Consider the following 15,953-nt stretch of genomic DNA (forward strand, 5'->3'; position numbering starts at 1 on the left):
TATTATTTGTTAGTCTAGTATTATCAAAACTTATTAAAGTGTTGTTATTGAACCTAATTTAAAATTTAGTATTTCAGTATTATTTTCATGAGATGTTCCCATTAACGATCCCCCTATTTTTATGTGTAAGGCTATTTCTGAGTATTAATATAAGATTTAATAAAATAATTTGAAGAGATTAACAAAGTTATTAAAGTATTTAATCATAACATATATCATATGATTTTTAAAAATATTTATATGTATTATTAAATTATATGTTAATTTATAAAAGAGGTAAACTAATTTTAAAATAATAAATATAAATATTTTAAAATAATTTTTTCAATCTACTCTTCTAATCCTAAACATAAAATCTATTTTATAATATAATTTGTATTACAAAATGAATGTTATAGTTAGAATTGGACGAGGATTACTCAAAAATAGGAAGCAGTATACAACTAGAATTGTTTGAAGTGCACGTGCTTGGGTCGGGTTAAGTGAATAATGTGGGTGTGTCAGAGATCCCTTCGGAATCGGAATGAAATGAGAAGGACAAGCACGCGGTGTGAACGCGGAAGCCTTCATCAAAGCCTCAAAAATCTAACTACGAGTACTCCAGCGAAGAAGAAAGCCAAACACGAAAAACCGGACAACAGCTTCCGCCCGGCCCCACCACAAGAAGAAACCCAGTACAACACGAACATACATTGTACACGTGAGTAATGCTTTATTGGTTAAAATTAACATTCAATATTACCACTAGGACCGTGAGTTTCACTGTAGCAAGTCATGGAAACCCAAACGGATTTGGTATGTACTAAGTAGGCTTATGCTCTAGTCCCCCCCCCCCAAAAAAAAAAAACCTTCATTTTCTTGTTTTTAGCTTCTCCGCCATTGGTTTAGAAAAGTGGGGTCCACGAGGTGAATGGAGGAGAAAAAATAATGCTTTGTCTATTACTACTTTACTATTACTTTAATCCAACCCCTTGAATTCATTTTTAATATTAATAAATTTTTTTTTGTTGAGTAATGAAATCATTTTCTAAAAATAATATATTTGTATGATTTCTAATTTATATATAAATTTATCCATTAAATATTTTTAATTAAATATTTTAATATTTATTTATTTATTTATTTCTAACAATTTTATTTTCAATATTTCTTTTACAATCGTCACATTATATATATTTAATATTAAATATGTATTACCCAATAAAATTTACATTCTTTTTAGTCATTTTACATTTAAACTGATTTTTTTATTAATCATTCAAACAACTTAGTTTCTCAAACTATTTCTTTTAAAAAGTCAATCCAAATATAAATCACATTATACCGTTTAACTTTTACCCAATATGACTTTTATAATAGTCATATTAAAAAAAGTTACTTCTACCGTTACTAATACAAATACACCCTTAGAGGGCAGTCTAGTCCATCACATGAGCATATGCTCCAAAGCTGATTAACTTTTTTCACATACCAAAAAATAAAAATTTAAGTGATGTTTAGATAGAAATTAAATCATGGTTTTAAAAGTGATTTTACAATATATAAAATAAGCATGTAAAATAAGTCTTGTCTCAACTACCAAGCACCCCTTAGTCATAAAAAAAATGTTCTAAAATGATAAAGAAAATTTTTATTTTATCCCCAAAAAATGATAAAATTATCTTTAATATTACACTTTTATGATTTGACATATCTCTCCTCTCCCTCCTATATTTAATAGGAACAAAAGTGAAAAAATTATATTAATGATTTTGATAACCTCTTATATTTTAGATTATAATTTTCTTCTAATAAATGTTTTCTATTATGGACAAGAGGGAGTACCCTTTTTTTCTTGTTTTTGTGTTCATTTTGCTGAGGAAAATTTTACTGCTATTACATTTAAGTTATTATTTTGTGTTATGAGAAATATATTAGAAATGCCTTTTTAATAAGATGGAATAGTTTTTGTTTGCTGGTAAAAAAATAATTTTTATTTAATTTATCACCATGTCATCACTCCTTTTTTTTTTAGGAACATTGTTATGCAGATATCGTTTTTAGGTCATTACAACCAAATTGAAATTGAGAGAAAGCATTTTTTTTTCATGTTGCTCATGTAATTTTTTAAAGATACTATTGAAACAATATTTGCAAACATATTTAAAATTTCTAACTAAATCAATCAATCTTTTAATATTAAAATCACAAGTTGATTTCTTATGAAAAAAACCAAAAGCATCCAGGTTAAACCACAAACAAGAAGCTCGACGTCGCATTGGCCTCCACGTAGTCAGAATCCCTTGGGCATCAATTAAGAAGAAAATAAAAATACATTTTTTAACTTCACGATCAATCACAGAAAGAAAGGACCAAAGATATTAAATGCTGCACCATAAATTTAGCTCGCGCAGGCCACCTGTCAGCCGGTGAGGGGATCAATTGAATTCTCACCTCTCTTATTTCAAAACATATGACCTTTGATTTCAAACTGGTCAACATCCAAGGCTCAAGTCTATCTATCCATACTCAATTTAAAATGATTGACTTAGAGGTGTTTGGATAACCTCAAATCATGGTTTAAAGAATAGTTTTTGAAAAATAGATTTTGAGAAAATAGATTTTAAAGAATAGATTTTTTGAAAAAGTAATTCTGATAAAGTGGGAGTGTTTGGATAGTTATTGTCAGAAATACTTTTTTATATCTTGAAATTACTAAAAAGGACATAGATTTAAATGATAATTACATATAACATATATTTCATAATATATGTTTATTTGAAGTAATAAATTTGTTAATAATATATATTTTGACAACATAATAAATAAGACATAAATAATATAAATAATAAATAATTAATGTGTATATATATAAAATAATTACATATGTTTTTAGAAAAATACTTTATTTTGCCAATAAAAAATATTATTATTTATTAAAGATTTTAAACATAAAATCCCATAATTTTTTGCACAAAAGTATTATTTATTAGGCTGCCAGCCAGCCTCGACGAAAGTCACTCTCCAATAAAAAATATTATTATTTATCACTCCTCAGAAGCTCCCCGCGTGATGCTTCAGCGAAACCAAGGTTTGCAAGCTCAAAACCATGGTTTTAAAAAAAAAAACGAGGTGTTTGGCAAATTTTTTCCCAAACCATGGTTTGAAAAAAAGCCAAACACCCCCTTACTTTGATGATGGTATAGATTACAGAGATTATGTGCAATTTTATCAAGGCGAAAAATGCAATCAGCATCCTAATAATATTTCTCAAGTGTACCAAGTATTCTAATCTTTTTAGTGTGCAATTTTACATGTGATTTATTAAATTTGGTACCCATTTTTTAGTTTTTTTTATGTAATTTAATTTGATTATTTTGCATGAAAGTTGTTTATAATTTGATTAAAAAAACTAAAATTATTAATTTTAACTGTTAAGGTGAATAAAAGAAAAAAATAATTTTAAATAGATAGAAAAAGGTGAATAGAAATAAAATCAGAATGTGTATCTACACATGGAAAGGAAAAAAAAAAAAAAGATTCCAGTGCTGACTGCACCTTTTCCATTTTATCAAGTACCATAAGTAGTTGAAGTGCATTTGGCAATGAGTGAATGTGACTTTCTACACACCATTCTCTACTTTCCTCTTCTTTCCCATTACATGCGTGTGCAAATATGCAAATGTCAGTCATGAAATGTGGCCCCATCAGAAAAACATAGTCCTAAATTTGCCACTTTTATTTTGGCGAACCAGAAAAATAAGTTTGTGAGCCCTGTAAAACTTTGTTTTCGTTTTTTACGAGCTAAGGTGTTCCCTCATATTATTATCTGTCCCATGTTCTCCCTTTTGTTTAGTTAGAGATCATTTGTACTAAAATGGGCTGTCTGGAATTATACAAACCCTTATCATGCAACTATATAACTGTTTGCTGTGCTCTTCTGCCTTTGGCTGTCATAGCCACTTTGTCTAAACTAATAAAACTAATTAATTTTTTTTAATTAAAAAATTCTTTGTTAGTTATTGCTGTTAGTATTTATTTTCATAAACTTAAATGCTCAATCTTCTTCAGATAATAATACTTCCGCCGGCCCCATGACCCCCATGGGGAGATTGGGAGCCTCCCCTCCTTGCGGCTGCTCCCCGACCAGGGGTGGTTGGGGAGGGTCTACGGGCGGGGTTGGCCGAAAGAGAGCACCCTCCCCTTGCTGCTGCTCGTTTTGGGCCGCTGATGACACCTTCTGATAAAACCATTTATCAATCCGGGAGCCACTCCACCCGGACGAGGTTGAGGTTTCGGGAGCATCCACTCTAGTTCTTAATATAACAATTTATTTGACTTTTTATTTTAATCTTAATATAAGCTCTCAATACACTTTGTTTTTCATATTTTTTTTAAAATAGTCCTTATAACAATAGAAGTTCTAGCAAATATACTTGATTAGTAAGGTTATTTTAATAAAGACAATATTTATTTATTACAAATAACTAACTTAACTAATTTTTTTAATATACTTAAATTAATCAACTACTTCTTATATTAAGAATCGTGAGTAGTATCTTTTATTTGACTTGATGCAATTACCATTACCCATTGTACTCCTATGTGATAATAATAAAAGCAGGCAAATTTCTAGAATTCATGGGTTTGTGAATTGTGATCCACAACTTTTGGATCCAAAAACTGATCATCACCAAATTTCAACTTACTTGAAGTTTACTACTGCTACTTACTGATTGGTGGTAATTCACAAGGGAGTGAGGGACATGATGGGAATTTGGGAATTGATTGATGGGCATCACGCGATAGTAAACGCTCTTTTCTCCACACCACTAATCAAGGGACTCCGATTCTTTATTTTTAAGGTCTGCATTATGGTTAACAAAGCAGTTGAAAGAAAGTAAAATCAGTATTGGACAGCAAGAAAAGAAAAGGGGGGGGGGGGGGGAGAAAATAATCATAGAATTTAAAAATGTGAACGATGATTTGGGGGGTCCCATTGAATTTAGGTTTCTTATTCATCTCTTATTTTTTATTTGATGGGCATTCTCCTGCAAATGATTCCCCCCCCCCCCTACCTGATTGAGTTAGATCTGAGTATTATTAAACTCAAATTTGAGGCAATTCTCTTAATGGTGTTGTCTGCATTTAGACAGATTCAAACTTGAAACATCATACTTATTACTTAACCGACTAAGGTCCTTTTTATTAGAATCAATGCCTAATGGTGACATTGTTGTTACTATTTTCAGTATCTAATATAAAAAATTAAAAAAATTAGTTTAGTTACGTGTAATAAATTTAATACTGCTTGATTTTATAAAATTTAGATTGTTAAATTTTAATCTGATGATCTCTGTGATGAGATAGGGACTTGGAGGGATCCAATTCTCAGGTCGCCTGTTAGCCTTGACCTTTCATATGTAAGAAAACCCGTGAAAAAAATAAATTAAAAAAAAAAACGGAAGGAAATAAATGAAGAAACAAACTTAACCGAGCCTGGCCCGAGCTGGTGATTGGTGAATGATTGAAGCCGAATGACGCAAGTGATGTCGTAAATTTGAATTTTAGATCTGCTGCTATTTTTTTAGTACGTTTTACTCAATTTTTACACTCATCTGGGATTATATATATCTAGAATTAAACAATAATTAGTATTTGGTCACAAGCCGTGAATGAATAATAATCATCCGGATGTTCATCGCTGTTCCGTTTCTTAGATTGATGCTGAATTCTTGTTTCAGAGACGAAGCTTCATTTTCAGTCGAAGGCGTTTGCGCAGAGGAACGGAGGAACAGAGGATGGAGACGAAGGTGTTTTTGTCTTTATATCAACAAAACTTGAGCCTAATTACAAGAGACAAGAGGATTTAAGCAGGGGAAGAAAACAGAGAGAGAAAAATCGAAAGCTCCCGCATCTCCAGTCAATCGATGAGTAACATTAAAGACAAACAATCTCAACGGCGATCAAAATCCCCGGTCAAAATTAGCAAGCAAGAAAGAAAGAAAAAGGGCATATTCATTTATAACTTGGGAATCCCTACTCATATACACATCAAGAAGCGGATCTCGTTGCGGTTGAGGTTCTAGAAGCTTTCAGAAAATCGCAGATCAGCTAAGATTCGCCGGCGGCTAATAAAAGAGTTCTAAGCGTTTGGAACAGAGAGTGCAGAAATACTTGCGTTTGATCTTGAAGCACATAGGCAGGAAACAGAGGCGCCACTGAATCTCGACGTCGACGGCTTCGACCTTGCCGGAGCAGTAAGGGCAAGCGCCAGGTGCCTTTTGGCGTCCGAGCTCTTTCTGTTCTTCGTCGTAGAAGAAGACGAACCACATTTCTCGCCTGCAAGTTGTGGGTGGAGGTGGGGGTAGGGAAGGCTTTGAAGAGGCAAGGATCGCATGCCGAGCTTATTTATATAGAGGCCGGTTTGGTTGTTGGCTCACTCCGTCTTCGTTTCTTCGAATATTCCCTCATCCAAATCATCTGCAGTATTTAATCAGAATTTAAAAAAAAAACTATTAAAATATAAAGAAACCCCCCACAAAACCAAAGAAAGCGAGAAAATATTAGTTTATATATATTTTTGACAAAAATATACATCTTATTTTTTAAGAAGAATTACAATAAAATCTTAAAAAATTATAAAACAAATCTTAAAGATTATTATTCTTCATTTCATAACTTGTCGTTACAAACTGTTTAAGTTGTCATTAAAATTTTTTAATAATTATTTTTTTTCTAAAAATTTGATTATAATTCTCTTTATTTTTTACATGACTATGTCATATGTTAATCCATTGCATTCACGCGTAGTACTATTATTTCTCACGTTCTATGCTTGTGGACATTTTTGTATTAAATATGGATTAAAGTTAAATTTTTTGGATATACAATTAACTGTGTGTAATACTACTATGTCATTGATTAAAAATTCTAACAGATGGATGAAAAAAAAATAACTCAACTTTTTTTGGAGGGGGGGGGGTTTTTTTCTGGGGTAATTTGAAAGGGGCTATATCGGATCCGGATTCGTGAGCGGCGCCTCCACGCATGGCATCCGAGTAGGCACCTAGACGACATGCGTTTTTCGGCCTCAAGCTGACCTCTTCTTTTCTAGGCACAAGTTGATCTGACAGCTAAGAATTTCCTGGTTTAATGACCCTCACCCTATCTTTTACCCGAGAGGTTATAGGCTCTGTTGCTCAAAACCGCGAAAAAATTAGATTTTAAATAATGGTACGGAAGCTTTATAAACACACACGTGAATAGAAATCAAATTCTTCTCATATACTGCTTTCAGTTCTAATTATAAGAGTCAGTTGACTAATTTGAAGAGATTAAATATGTAAGTTGAGTTAGTTATTTGTCTTAAATAGGTGTTGTTTTTCTTAAAATATCCTTACTAATCAAGTGTATTGATTAGAACTATCATTGTTAGAATGACTGCTTTGGAAAAAAATGTATAAATATGAAAGACAAAATGGATTGGGGTCTTATATTTAGAACCAAAATAAAAGTCAAATAGGATCCGGAGATAGTATTTATTTGATATTATGTAAGTCTTTTCAAATGAGTCCTAATTTATTATGAGTAAATAATATAACTCACTCCAAACTCTATAAAACATGGACCTCGCAAGCTAGTTTATTTTGTATATCATTATCAGAGTTTTATTTATTTATATTATAAATATAAATTATATTTAACATTTTTTTACTGGTGAACTTTTGAGATTAAATTTTAACCATTTAAATTTACTTATATATTTTTAATTATAATTATAATAATATTTATTTTTAAAAGCATTAAATCCGAATCATTAAATCCTTAATTCAAAGTAAAGAAGAGGATAGAAGCCGCGTAAAGGAGGAAAAGAGTAGAAGAGAGCATTCTCTTCCGAAAAATGCGTGTCAAGTCCTCTGAGAATTTTATGGGAGCAATCCTGTTAGCAGGAAAAAAAAAAAAGAGTGACTTATTTCAGATGCAAATAGAATCATAAAGTAAATACTTGACTTTTGTAATTTTTGGATTAAATAATTTCAATATAATAATTATTTTCATTAATAAAAATATTTTTAAATAAATCTTTAATTGAATATTTAAAGGTCTGGAAGGTTGAAAAAACACTTTAAGATTAAGTGAAATTTTTTTTTTTAATATTGTATTTCAATTTTCGAGAGTTGTGTTGTGTGTCGGGATTTCCCGACTGTTATTAGGGGTGAGCATTCGGTTTTTCGGTTCGTTATCGGTGATAACCGAATTAACCGAATAGAGTAAATTTTAAACACCGAACCGAAACCGAATAACCGAACTAACCGAACCGAATTAACCGAAAATTTCGGTTCGGTTAACCGATTAACCGAATATATAAATATAATTTTAATTAAAATAATAATAAATTTATTAATTAATAAATATTTCATATTTGTTGAATATAATATATTTAAAAAGTTCACATATACCCACATTATATAAATATATTTATTAAATATAAATATATATATTTTATTTCGGTTATTCGGTTATAACCGAATTTTTTTTTCTACTAACCGAACCGAACACCGAAACCGAATTGTTTAAAAAATAAAAACCGAATATATAACCGAAAACCGAAATAACCAAATTAAATTCGGTTCGGTTCAATTTTCGGTTACGGTTCGGTTTTGCTCACCCCTAACTGTTATTCATCAGATATTGCCAGGGGAGTACGAAGCCAAAAAGAAAGAAACTTAATAGTAATACGAAAACGGAAAACGCAAGTCGTTTATGGGCCTTGCACCGGTGGATTAATTTATTTCAAATAATTTTATTAAGCACAAAAATAAGTATTTGAGAAAAGTTTTCCCTCGTTAAACATTTATTTCAAATAATTTGTATTTTGTGTATACTTTTTAAATTGAAACATACTTCTTATCATGAAAATATACGCATGAGATAAAAATAAAACAGCGCCCATTGAAATGTTGCTTCTTCGTTCCTAAGAGTACAGCAGGCCGCCCATTGTTTCAGCTGGGCCTGGGACGTTTCAGGCTTTCAGCTAAATTATTACATATATTCTTCATATAAAAACTAATTAATTAATTTAAATATATTAAAATAATTAATTAAATTAATTAATTATAATAAATAGATGTTATTTTTTCTAAATATTTTTACTAATCAAGTATCATTTGATGAAACATTTAACATGTGTAACTACTATAAGGACTATCTTAAAAAATAGATAAATATGAAAGATAAAATAAATTAATGTATTATATTTAGGACCAAATTAAAAGTCAAACTAAATACTACAGTATTATATTAAGTCTCAGAGGTAATATAGTTTACCTTAGAAAACACACGACTCATCAACTAATTAGTATCTCAAGGATAATTACATATGCCTCTCTAAAATATTAAGAGAAATTACCATCAATTTTCTTTTATTCTTTGGAATTACACTAGAAAATACTATATTCAGTCTTTAATATAAAAACTTATTTGACATTTAATTTGGTCATGAATACAAAACCCCAATATTTTGTTTCTAATATTTATTCATTTTGTTTTCAAGTGATCCCTATAGTGGTTACACATGTAAAGAACTTACTATCAATGAGTAATTCAAATATATATAATTAATAAGAATATTTTAAAGAATACAATATCTATTTATTATAAACAATTAATTTAACTAACTTTTTTAATCTCTCCAAATTAGTTAACTATATCTTACATTAAAGACGGGTAGTAGAATCATATCTCACACCATACCTTAGAGCCAGAAGCGTCGCTAGCAACGATTTTATAAAACACAACATATTTTGTATTTAGTTTCTCCACGTGGTTATAAAAATGCACGACTAATTAACTATACTCTTCGAATTAATGACTTTTATTAGGATAATTTTATATTTTTAAACAAGAAATAACAATTTTGGTTATCTTTTTTTTAATAAATATTTTAATTATCTTTCTCAATTTTTGTAAAGTAATTAACTGGATGTGGTTAAAAAAAAAACCCTAGGGAATACATTTGCACTTATTTGGGATCACAAGTGGACACCACACAATTTAAAATAAAATTTTTTAATATATTTATCTTGCATTTTATGTATCACGATTAAATAGTTAATTTGGAAAATATTTCCGTCATTTCGAACAAGCACAAGAAGGCAAATGTCCTCTACTGAGCCATATATGCTATACCAGACAACATATTGTATATTGACTATCAATTCCTCCGGTCCTAATTATAAGATCTAGTTAACTAATTTAAGAAGATTAAAAAAGTAAGTTGAGTTAGTTATTTGTCCTAAATAGGTGCTGTCTTTTTTAAAATATCCTTACTAATCAAGTGTATTGACTAAAACTATCATTATTAGAAGGGTTACTTTCGAAAAAAAAATATAGATATATGAGAGATAAAGTGGATTGGGATCTTATATTTAGGACCAAAATAAAAGTCAAATAGGGTATTATATTAAGGACTGGAGGTAGTATTAATTTATGGATAATATTGAATGTTTTAAGAATCTAATGACAGTAATTGTTATGCAATATCTAAGAAGTTGATGAGCCATTGGATAAGTTTGCTTTAAATAATAATTGATGAAAACGGCTGCCTTCATAAAAAATGGGCATGTGCAATGTGTATTTAGATATACCATATGCCAACATCAAATATTCTAATTAATTTTTTTCCTGCCAACCTCAAGAACAGTTCTGGTAGATGTCATCTTTGTCTGCCTAGCAACCAATTGACACTTTCTTGTCCTGAGAAAAATAGAATAAATTGTGATTTTTCTGACCCAATAAAGATATCTTGTGTTGTTTAATACATTATCCTAACTCCAAATATTTAATTTCAATTTGATTATTACGTTTAATTTGATTGCGTGTGTTTATAATGCTTCATTTGGTCGGGAGGGGTTTTCCACTTCTTATGATGAATTGTACGAATGGTTGGTCGAAACCATTTTTGCTTCCATTTTCAATAGATGGAACATTATGACAAGTAGAGGTGTGCATGAACCGGATTGGACCGAGTTTATTATTAACCTAAAGTCTGGTTTAGTAAAAACCTAGGATTGAAAAAGACAGTCTTAGGTCTGATCTAGTCTAGTACCAACCCGAGATCAAGCTGGACTGGACTTGGTCCATTGGGCTGCCTGGACTAGGACCACAATCTTTTATTTTTTTTTTTTATTTTTTCATGGGAGGCAAGATTTTAACTTGCTATATAAATTTTGCATATATTTTGATTCAAACTTCATCAAATTTGAAAATTTCCTTTTAATTTCTCAATAATATAATGTTTTATTTAAATTAATATAGATCTTACATTGTAAAAAATATATACACATGCTCATTAATTAGGAAGTTAATAGATAAATCTTGATTATTTGAATAGACAAAAAAAAACTTATATAAAAGAATTAAAACAAATTAAAATTAATATAAATAATAGTTAAAAATAAAAAAAATTGGGCCAAACTGGATTGGACCGACTAGTCTAAACTGCCAGTCTCTAGTCCAATCCAACCCAATGAGACCAGTCTGGTCCAATCTTATTTTGAGCCAACTTTTTTTTTAGATTGAATTGGACCGGGTTTGTTTGAGTTGGACCAGATCAGACTGGATCTTCGGGTTTTTGCACAGCCCTGACGATAAGTTTGGTGGGCGAGTAATCTACACTTGTTATTTCACTATAATCTTTATCTGTGTTTTATTGTTTTTTTTCCCCAAAAGAAAAGCCAATAATTTAAAACATGCTAAAGTATTTGAAAACATTTTATTCCAATGAAGAATTTATTTTAATAAAAAATTAAATGGATGGTGAATTGAGTTTTAAAATTTTTATTCGCGATAGCATGACTATTTGTTCATTATGTTTTTTCACACAACAAAATAAAAGTTTTAAGATATAATATCTATTATTCTTCATGCATGAATGTTTAAAATGATTTCATAACTATGAGATAGTTTATTATTGATAATTAAAAATAACTTAGTAATTCAAAATATTTTAGGGTATTAGATGTAATAATTATAATTAAAAAAAAAACTTCAATATGCTGCATCCTTTACCCGAAAGAAACAGTTAACGAAATAAGTAATGAAGTTGATCAGATAAAAAGTATAGCCCGTCATAATTAGCCGCAAAAAGAGAAGATTTAACATGCATTATGCAAATGTTTGACTAAAATGAACAACAAATAATTCATACAATTATATATATAAGAATCATGGTTTGAGTAAACGGCATTGGGGTTTAACAGGATATAAAATTGACGAAGTGTTTCGTTTTTCCTTTCCCTCCTAAATTATTAGGGAAAATTAGTAAAAAAATCCCTATTTAAAATTTTAATTGGCCAGAAGGATCTGATTTATGTAAGGGTAAACATGATTCGTGAATGTAACATATCATCCCCTGTTGCAAACAGCGGATGATATGTTGCACTTACAAATCATACTTGCGCTTGCATATACCAATTAAAATTTTAAATAGGAATTTTTTTTTACCAATTTTCCCAAATTATTATATTTTTTTGTTTTAAATTTTTCAGGCGGCGAGAAGAAAATTGCGTGGAAACAGAGCGGCAACGAAACATGGTTGACTGGCAAAAAGGACAAAACAAAAAAAGGCAAAAGAATTCTGAGGCTTACCATTAACATTTATCACGTTTTCTAATTATACCTCAAGCGTGTGCATGAACGAACGACTAAATAAATTCAACCTTGTTATATCAAAGTTTTTATTTTCAAACTCTCTCATCACGCTTTATCTTTGAAGAAAGCAACTTTGACTATCTACAGTCACATGCGCTCAACAAACACTACTTTCCTTCATATTCACCGAATTAAATTTTACTTTAGGCGTACCAATAATTATAGAATTATTAGGAAAATAAATGGTCCCCATGATGATATATTGCCATTTTAGAGGGATTGTTATATATATACTCTTCCAGTCCTAAATATAAGATCTACTTTATAGTTATATTTAGGATTGGAGGAGTATGTATATATTGATTTATTACTATTTTCAGAAATAAATGTTGGAAACGAGCTAAGACTTAGTTTATTTAGGGAGAAATTTGATTAAAAGTCCTGGCTTGAATTTTTTTTTTTTAAAATACAAGAGGGCAAGCTAAGCTTGAATGGTCAAAGTACAAGGACCTCCTAGAGACTACTTCATATTAGCTTGCAAATGAGCCAAATAGCCAATGGGTGGTTGTGACAACACCACCATATCCTCCTGGATGTGATGTGCCCCTCTGTAATAAACTAAATTTCAAAATATCTCAACACAATGGAATCATCAACATGTATTAAATATTCAATCCAGTTAGAACCATAGGCATATGATAATACATTCAAACAATACTGTAAACACACTGATAGAAACATAGAAAAGATACAGAGGGGAGGGGAAGAGACGAGAGGCACAAAGAGAGAGGATTCCCAGGAGTGGGACCGGAGAGAAAAGATCATCCAAAATCATCCACACCCCTCCCATAACCAATTTTGTCCCTATTATACTATCTCCGAGTCTCAGAATATTCACGTTTTCCATCTCCTCCTTTGGCTGTGCCTGCATATGTGATTTGAGCTCCCTTTTTGGGTCATTTTCTGAGCCCACTTCTTTTGGGATCATGACACCTGTTGCCAAGAAGTCTACACAATGTATAGCTGAATAGGGAACATAAGAGAATGATACATCCCAATTGGAGTATAATAGTTCTCTGACCTTATTAATCTCTGCCCAATATGGGTGATTAACCCCACGATCGAACATTATCAAGTGGAAGAGTTCCAAAGAGTCGATATGTGAGGCTACACTAGTATAGCCATGGGATTTGCATAGTTTGAGTCTTGTTAACAATGCCATCAGCTCTGCCAAGGTAGGTGGTAGCATTCCTAGCTTTCTTTGAAATCCTAGGAGCCATTCTCCTCTTGAGTTCCGAATAATGCCCCCACCGGCTGCAAGTTGGAGGTGGTTGATCGATCCATCTATATCCAAGCGAACACAATTCTCTGGAGGTGGTTCCCATCTCTCTTTCGGTTGTGTGGTAGCGCTAAATATCTTGTGTTTCAGCTTTCCGTTTGAGATATCCTCAATCATTTGAAATAAGCTCGTGAATAATCTGTTGTGGTTGAGATGATTTTCCTTCCATAATTCTTCTACACCTATTCTTCCATTGGGTCCAGCAGGTTGTAGCAAATAGCTTTGACCACGGTCCATGATTGTATTGTAGTAGACCTAAATTCTTTGACAGATTCTCCTTAAGCTAAACCTAGAAATCAGAGTAAAAGAATCTAAACAAGTGGTTAGATTCACCAATTTAGTCCATACATCTCTCGCCACCTCACAATCTCTCAAAATATGTAGAGTATTCTCTTCTCTCAAACACTCAAATGGGCATTCGCTATTTGTGTTTAAACCTTTCAATGCTCTATTTGAGTTTGTGGGAAGTCTCTCAAGGGTGGCTTGCCATAGGAAAAATTTAATCTTTTTCTGGCATCGGTAACTTCCACAGCATGGCTCACCTGACTTTGTTGTCTTGGTGTTGATTGTTAAACACCATTTTATATGCTACCTTCACACTGAAATCACCATTATTTGAATTTCTCTAATAGAACTGATCTTCTCCATTAGCAGTGGGTCGTTTAACTTTAGCAATAATGTCAACTAGCCAATTTGGAAGAAATCTTTTCCAACTTTACACATCCTAATGGCCACTTGGCAAGACGAAAGTATTAACCCGTTCATGCGGCTTCATTTGATGAAGATTCTTCTTCGCATAGTGAATCAATGGCTCCTCCAATGGGGTCCAGAGGTCCCACCAAAACTAAGTCTGGGCTCCATTCCTAATTTGTCTTCCCACTCCTTTGTAAAACATATCCCAGACTTCTCCAAACTTCAAAGCAACACTTCTTTCTCGGCACTAAAGGACATGTTCCATCGCCACAGTCATATTTACTTCTCAAACATCTGACCCAGAGAGCATTAGGATTGGTGAGAATTCCCCAGCACAATTTCATAATGAAAGCAATGTTTTGACATTGTAAATCCCTAATGCCAATGCCCCCATCATTTTTTTCTTGTTTGATACATTCCCAAGCAATGAGATGCATTTTCCTACCTTCTTGATCTTGGTTCTAGAAAAACCTTCGACTTAATCTATCAACTTCTCTTAGGACACCTTTTGGAAGAAGAGAGGTCTGCATTTGATAGCTTGGTATTGCTGATATCACAGATTTGATCAAAACAGTTCTCTATGCCATGGTGAGAAGCTTTCCCTTTCAAGAAGCAAGTCTCTTCTGCACTTTCTAAATAATAGGAAAATAAGTTGCTCTGGTTACTCTTGTATGCAAGAGAAGCACCCCGAGATATTTCCCCATATCGGTTGTTATACCTATTCCCAACATCTGACTTAGTTGCAGTGCTCGGTTGAAGCCCACTGACCTAGAGAAAAAGGCTTTAGATTTCTCTAGGCAATTGGTGATGCACTTTAAAGTAGGAAAATTTAACCTCCCAATAGGTATTACCGAAAGCCCAATCTACTTGCTCTTTCACATTTTGATTTTCCCATGTATGCCACTCTCCTACCATAGGGATTTCAGACAGTCTGCATGCATTAGCACAATCAGAAAACCCCATCATAGATTGAGCAATAGGAGTGGTTCCACCCATCTTATCCGTAGTTGACAAAAAGGCATTAAAATCCCCATCACCAACTAAGCCTCATTTATTGGCACAGCGATAGATCTAAGAACTTGCCACAGAGCATTTCTCTTAAAATGATTTGTCTCACCATACACAAAAGTGGCCAAGGTGCTTTCATTTTTGGAGTTATTAGAAATCCTGCAATGAATTAATTGAGTATTTGAAGAAAGATAATCCACTTGAAAATTATTCTCATTCCAAATTATCCAGATTCCCCTAGCAAAGCCAGTTGCCTCTAAGCGAAGCCAATTCAAGAACC

The 15,953-nt window shown here is 31.8% G+C and overlaps 1 protein-coding gene across 1 annotated transcript; it reads right to left on the reverse strand.

The window, feature by feature from the left end:
- Nucleotides 1-5,779: 5,779 nt before the first annotated feature.
- On the reverse strand, nt 5,780-6,339 carry LOC114711230 (uncharacterized). Its single transcript, XM_028895599.1, has one exon. It carries the CDS (start codon nt 6,312-6,314, stop codon nt 6,111-6,113), a length of 204 nt encoding a protein of 67 aa, XP_028751432.1. The 5' UTR covers nt 6,315-6,339; the 3' UTR covers nt 5,780-6,110.
- Nucleotides 6,340-15,953: the final 9,614 nt, after the last annotated feature.

Source organism: Neltuma alba, unplaced genomic scaffold (genome assembly GCF_004799145.2).
Source record: "Neltuma alba isolate B1F8T4 unplaced genomic scaffold, ASM479914v2 tig00011283_pilon, whole genome shotgun sequence".
Taxonomy (NCBI): Eukaryota; Viridiplantae; Streptophyta; class Magnoliopsida; order Fabales; family Fabaceae; genus Neltuma; species Neltuma alba.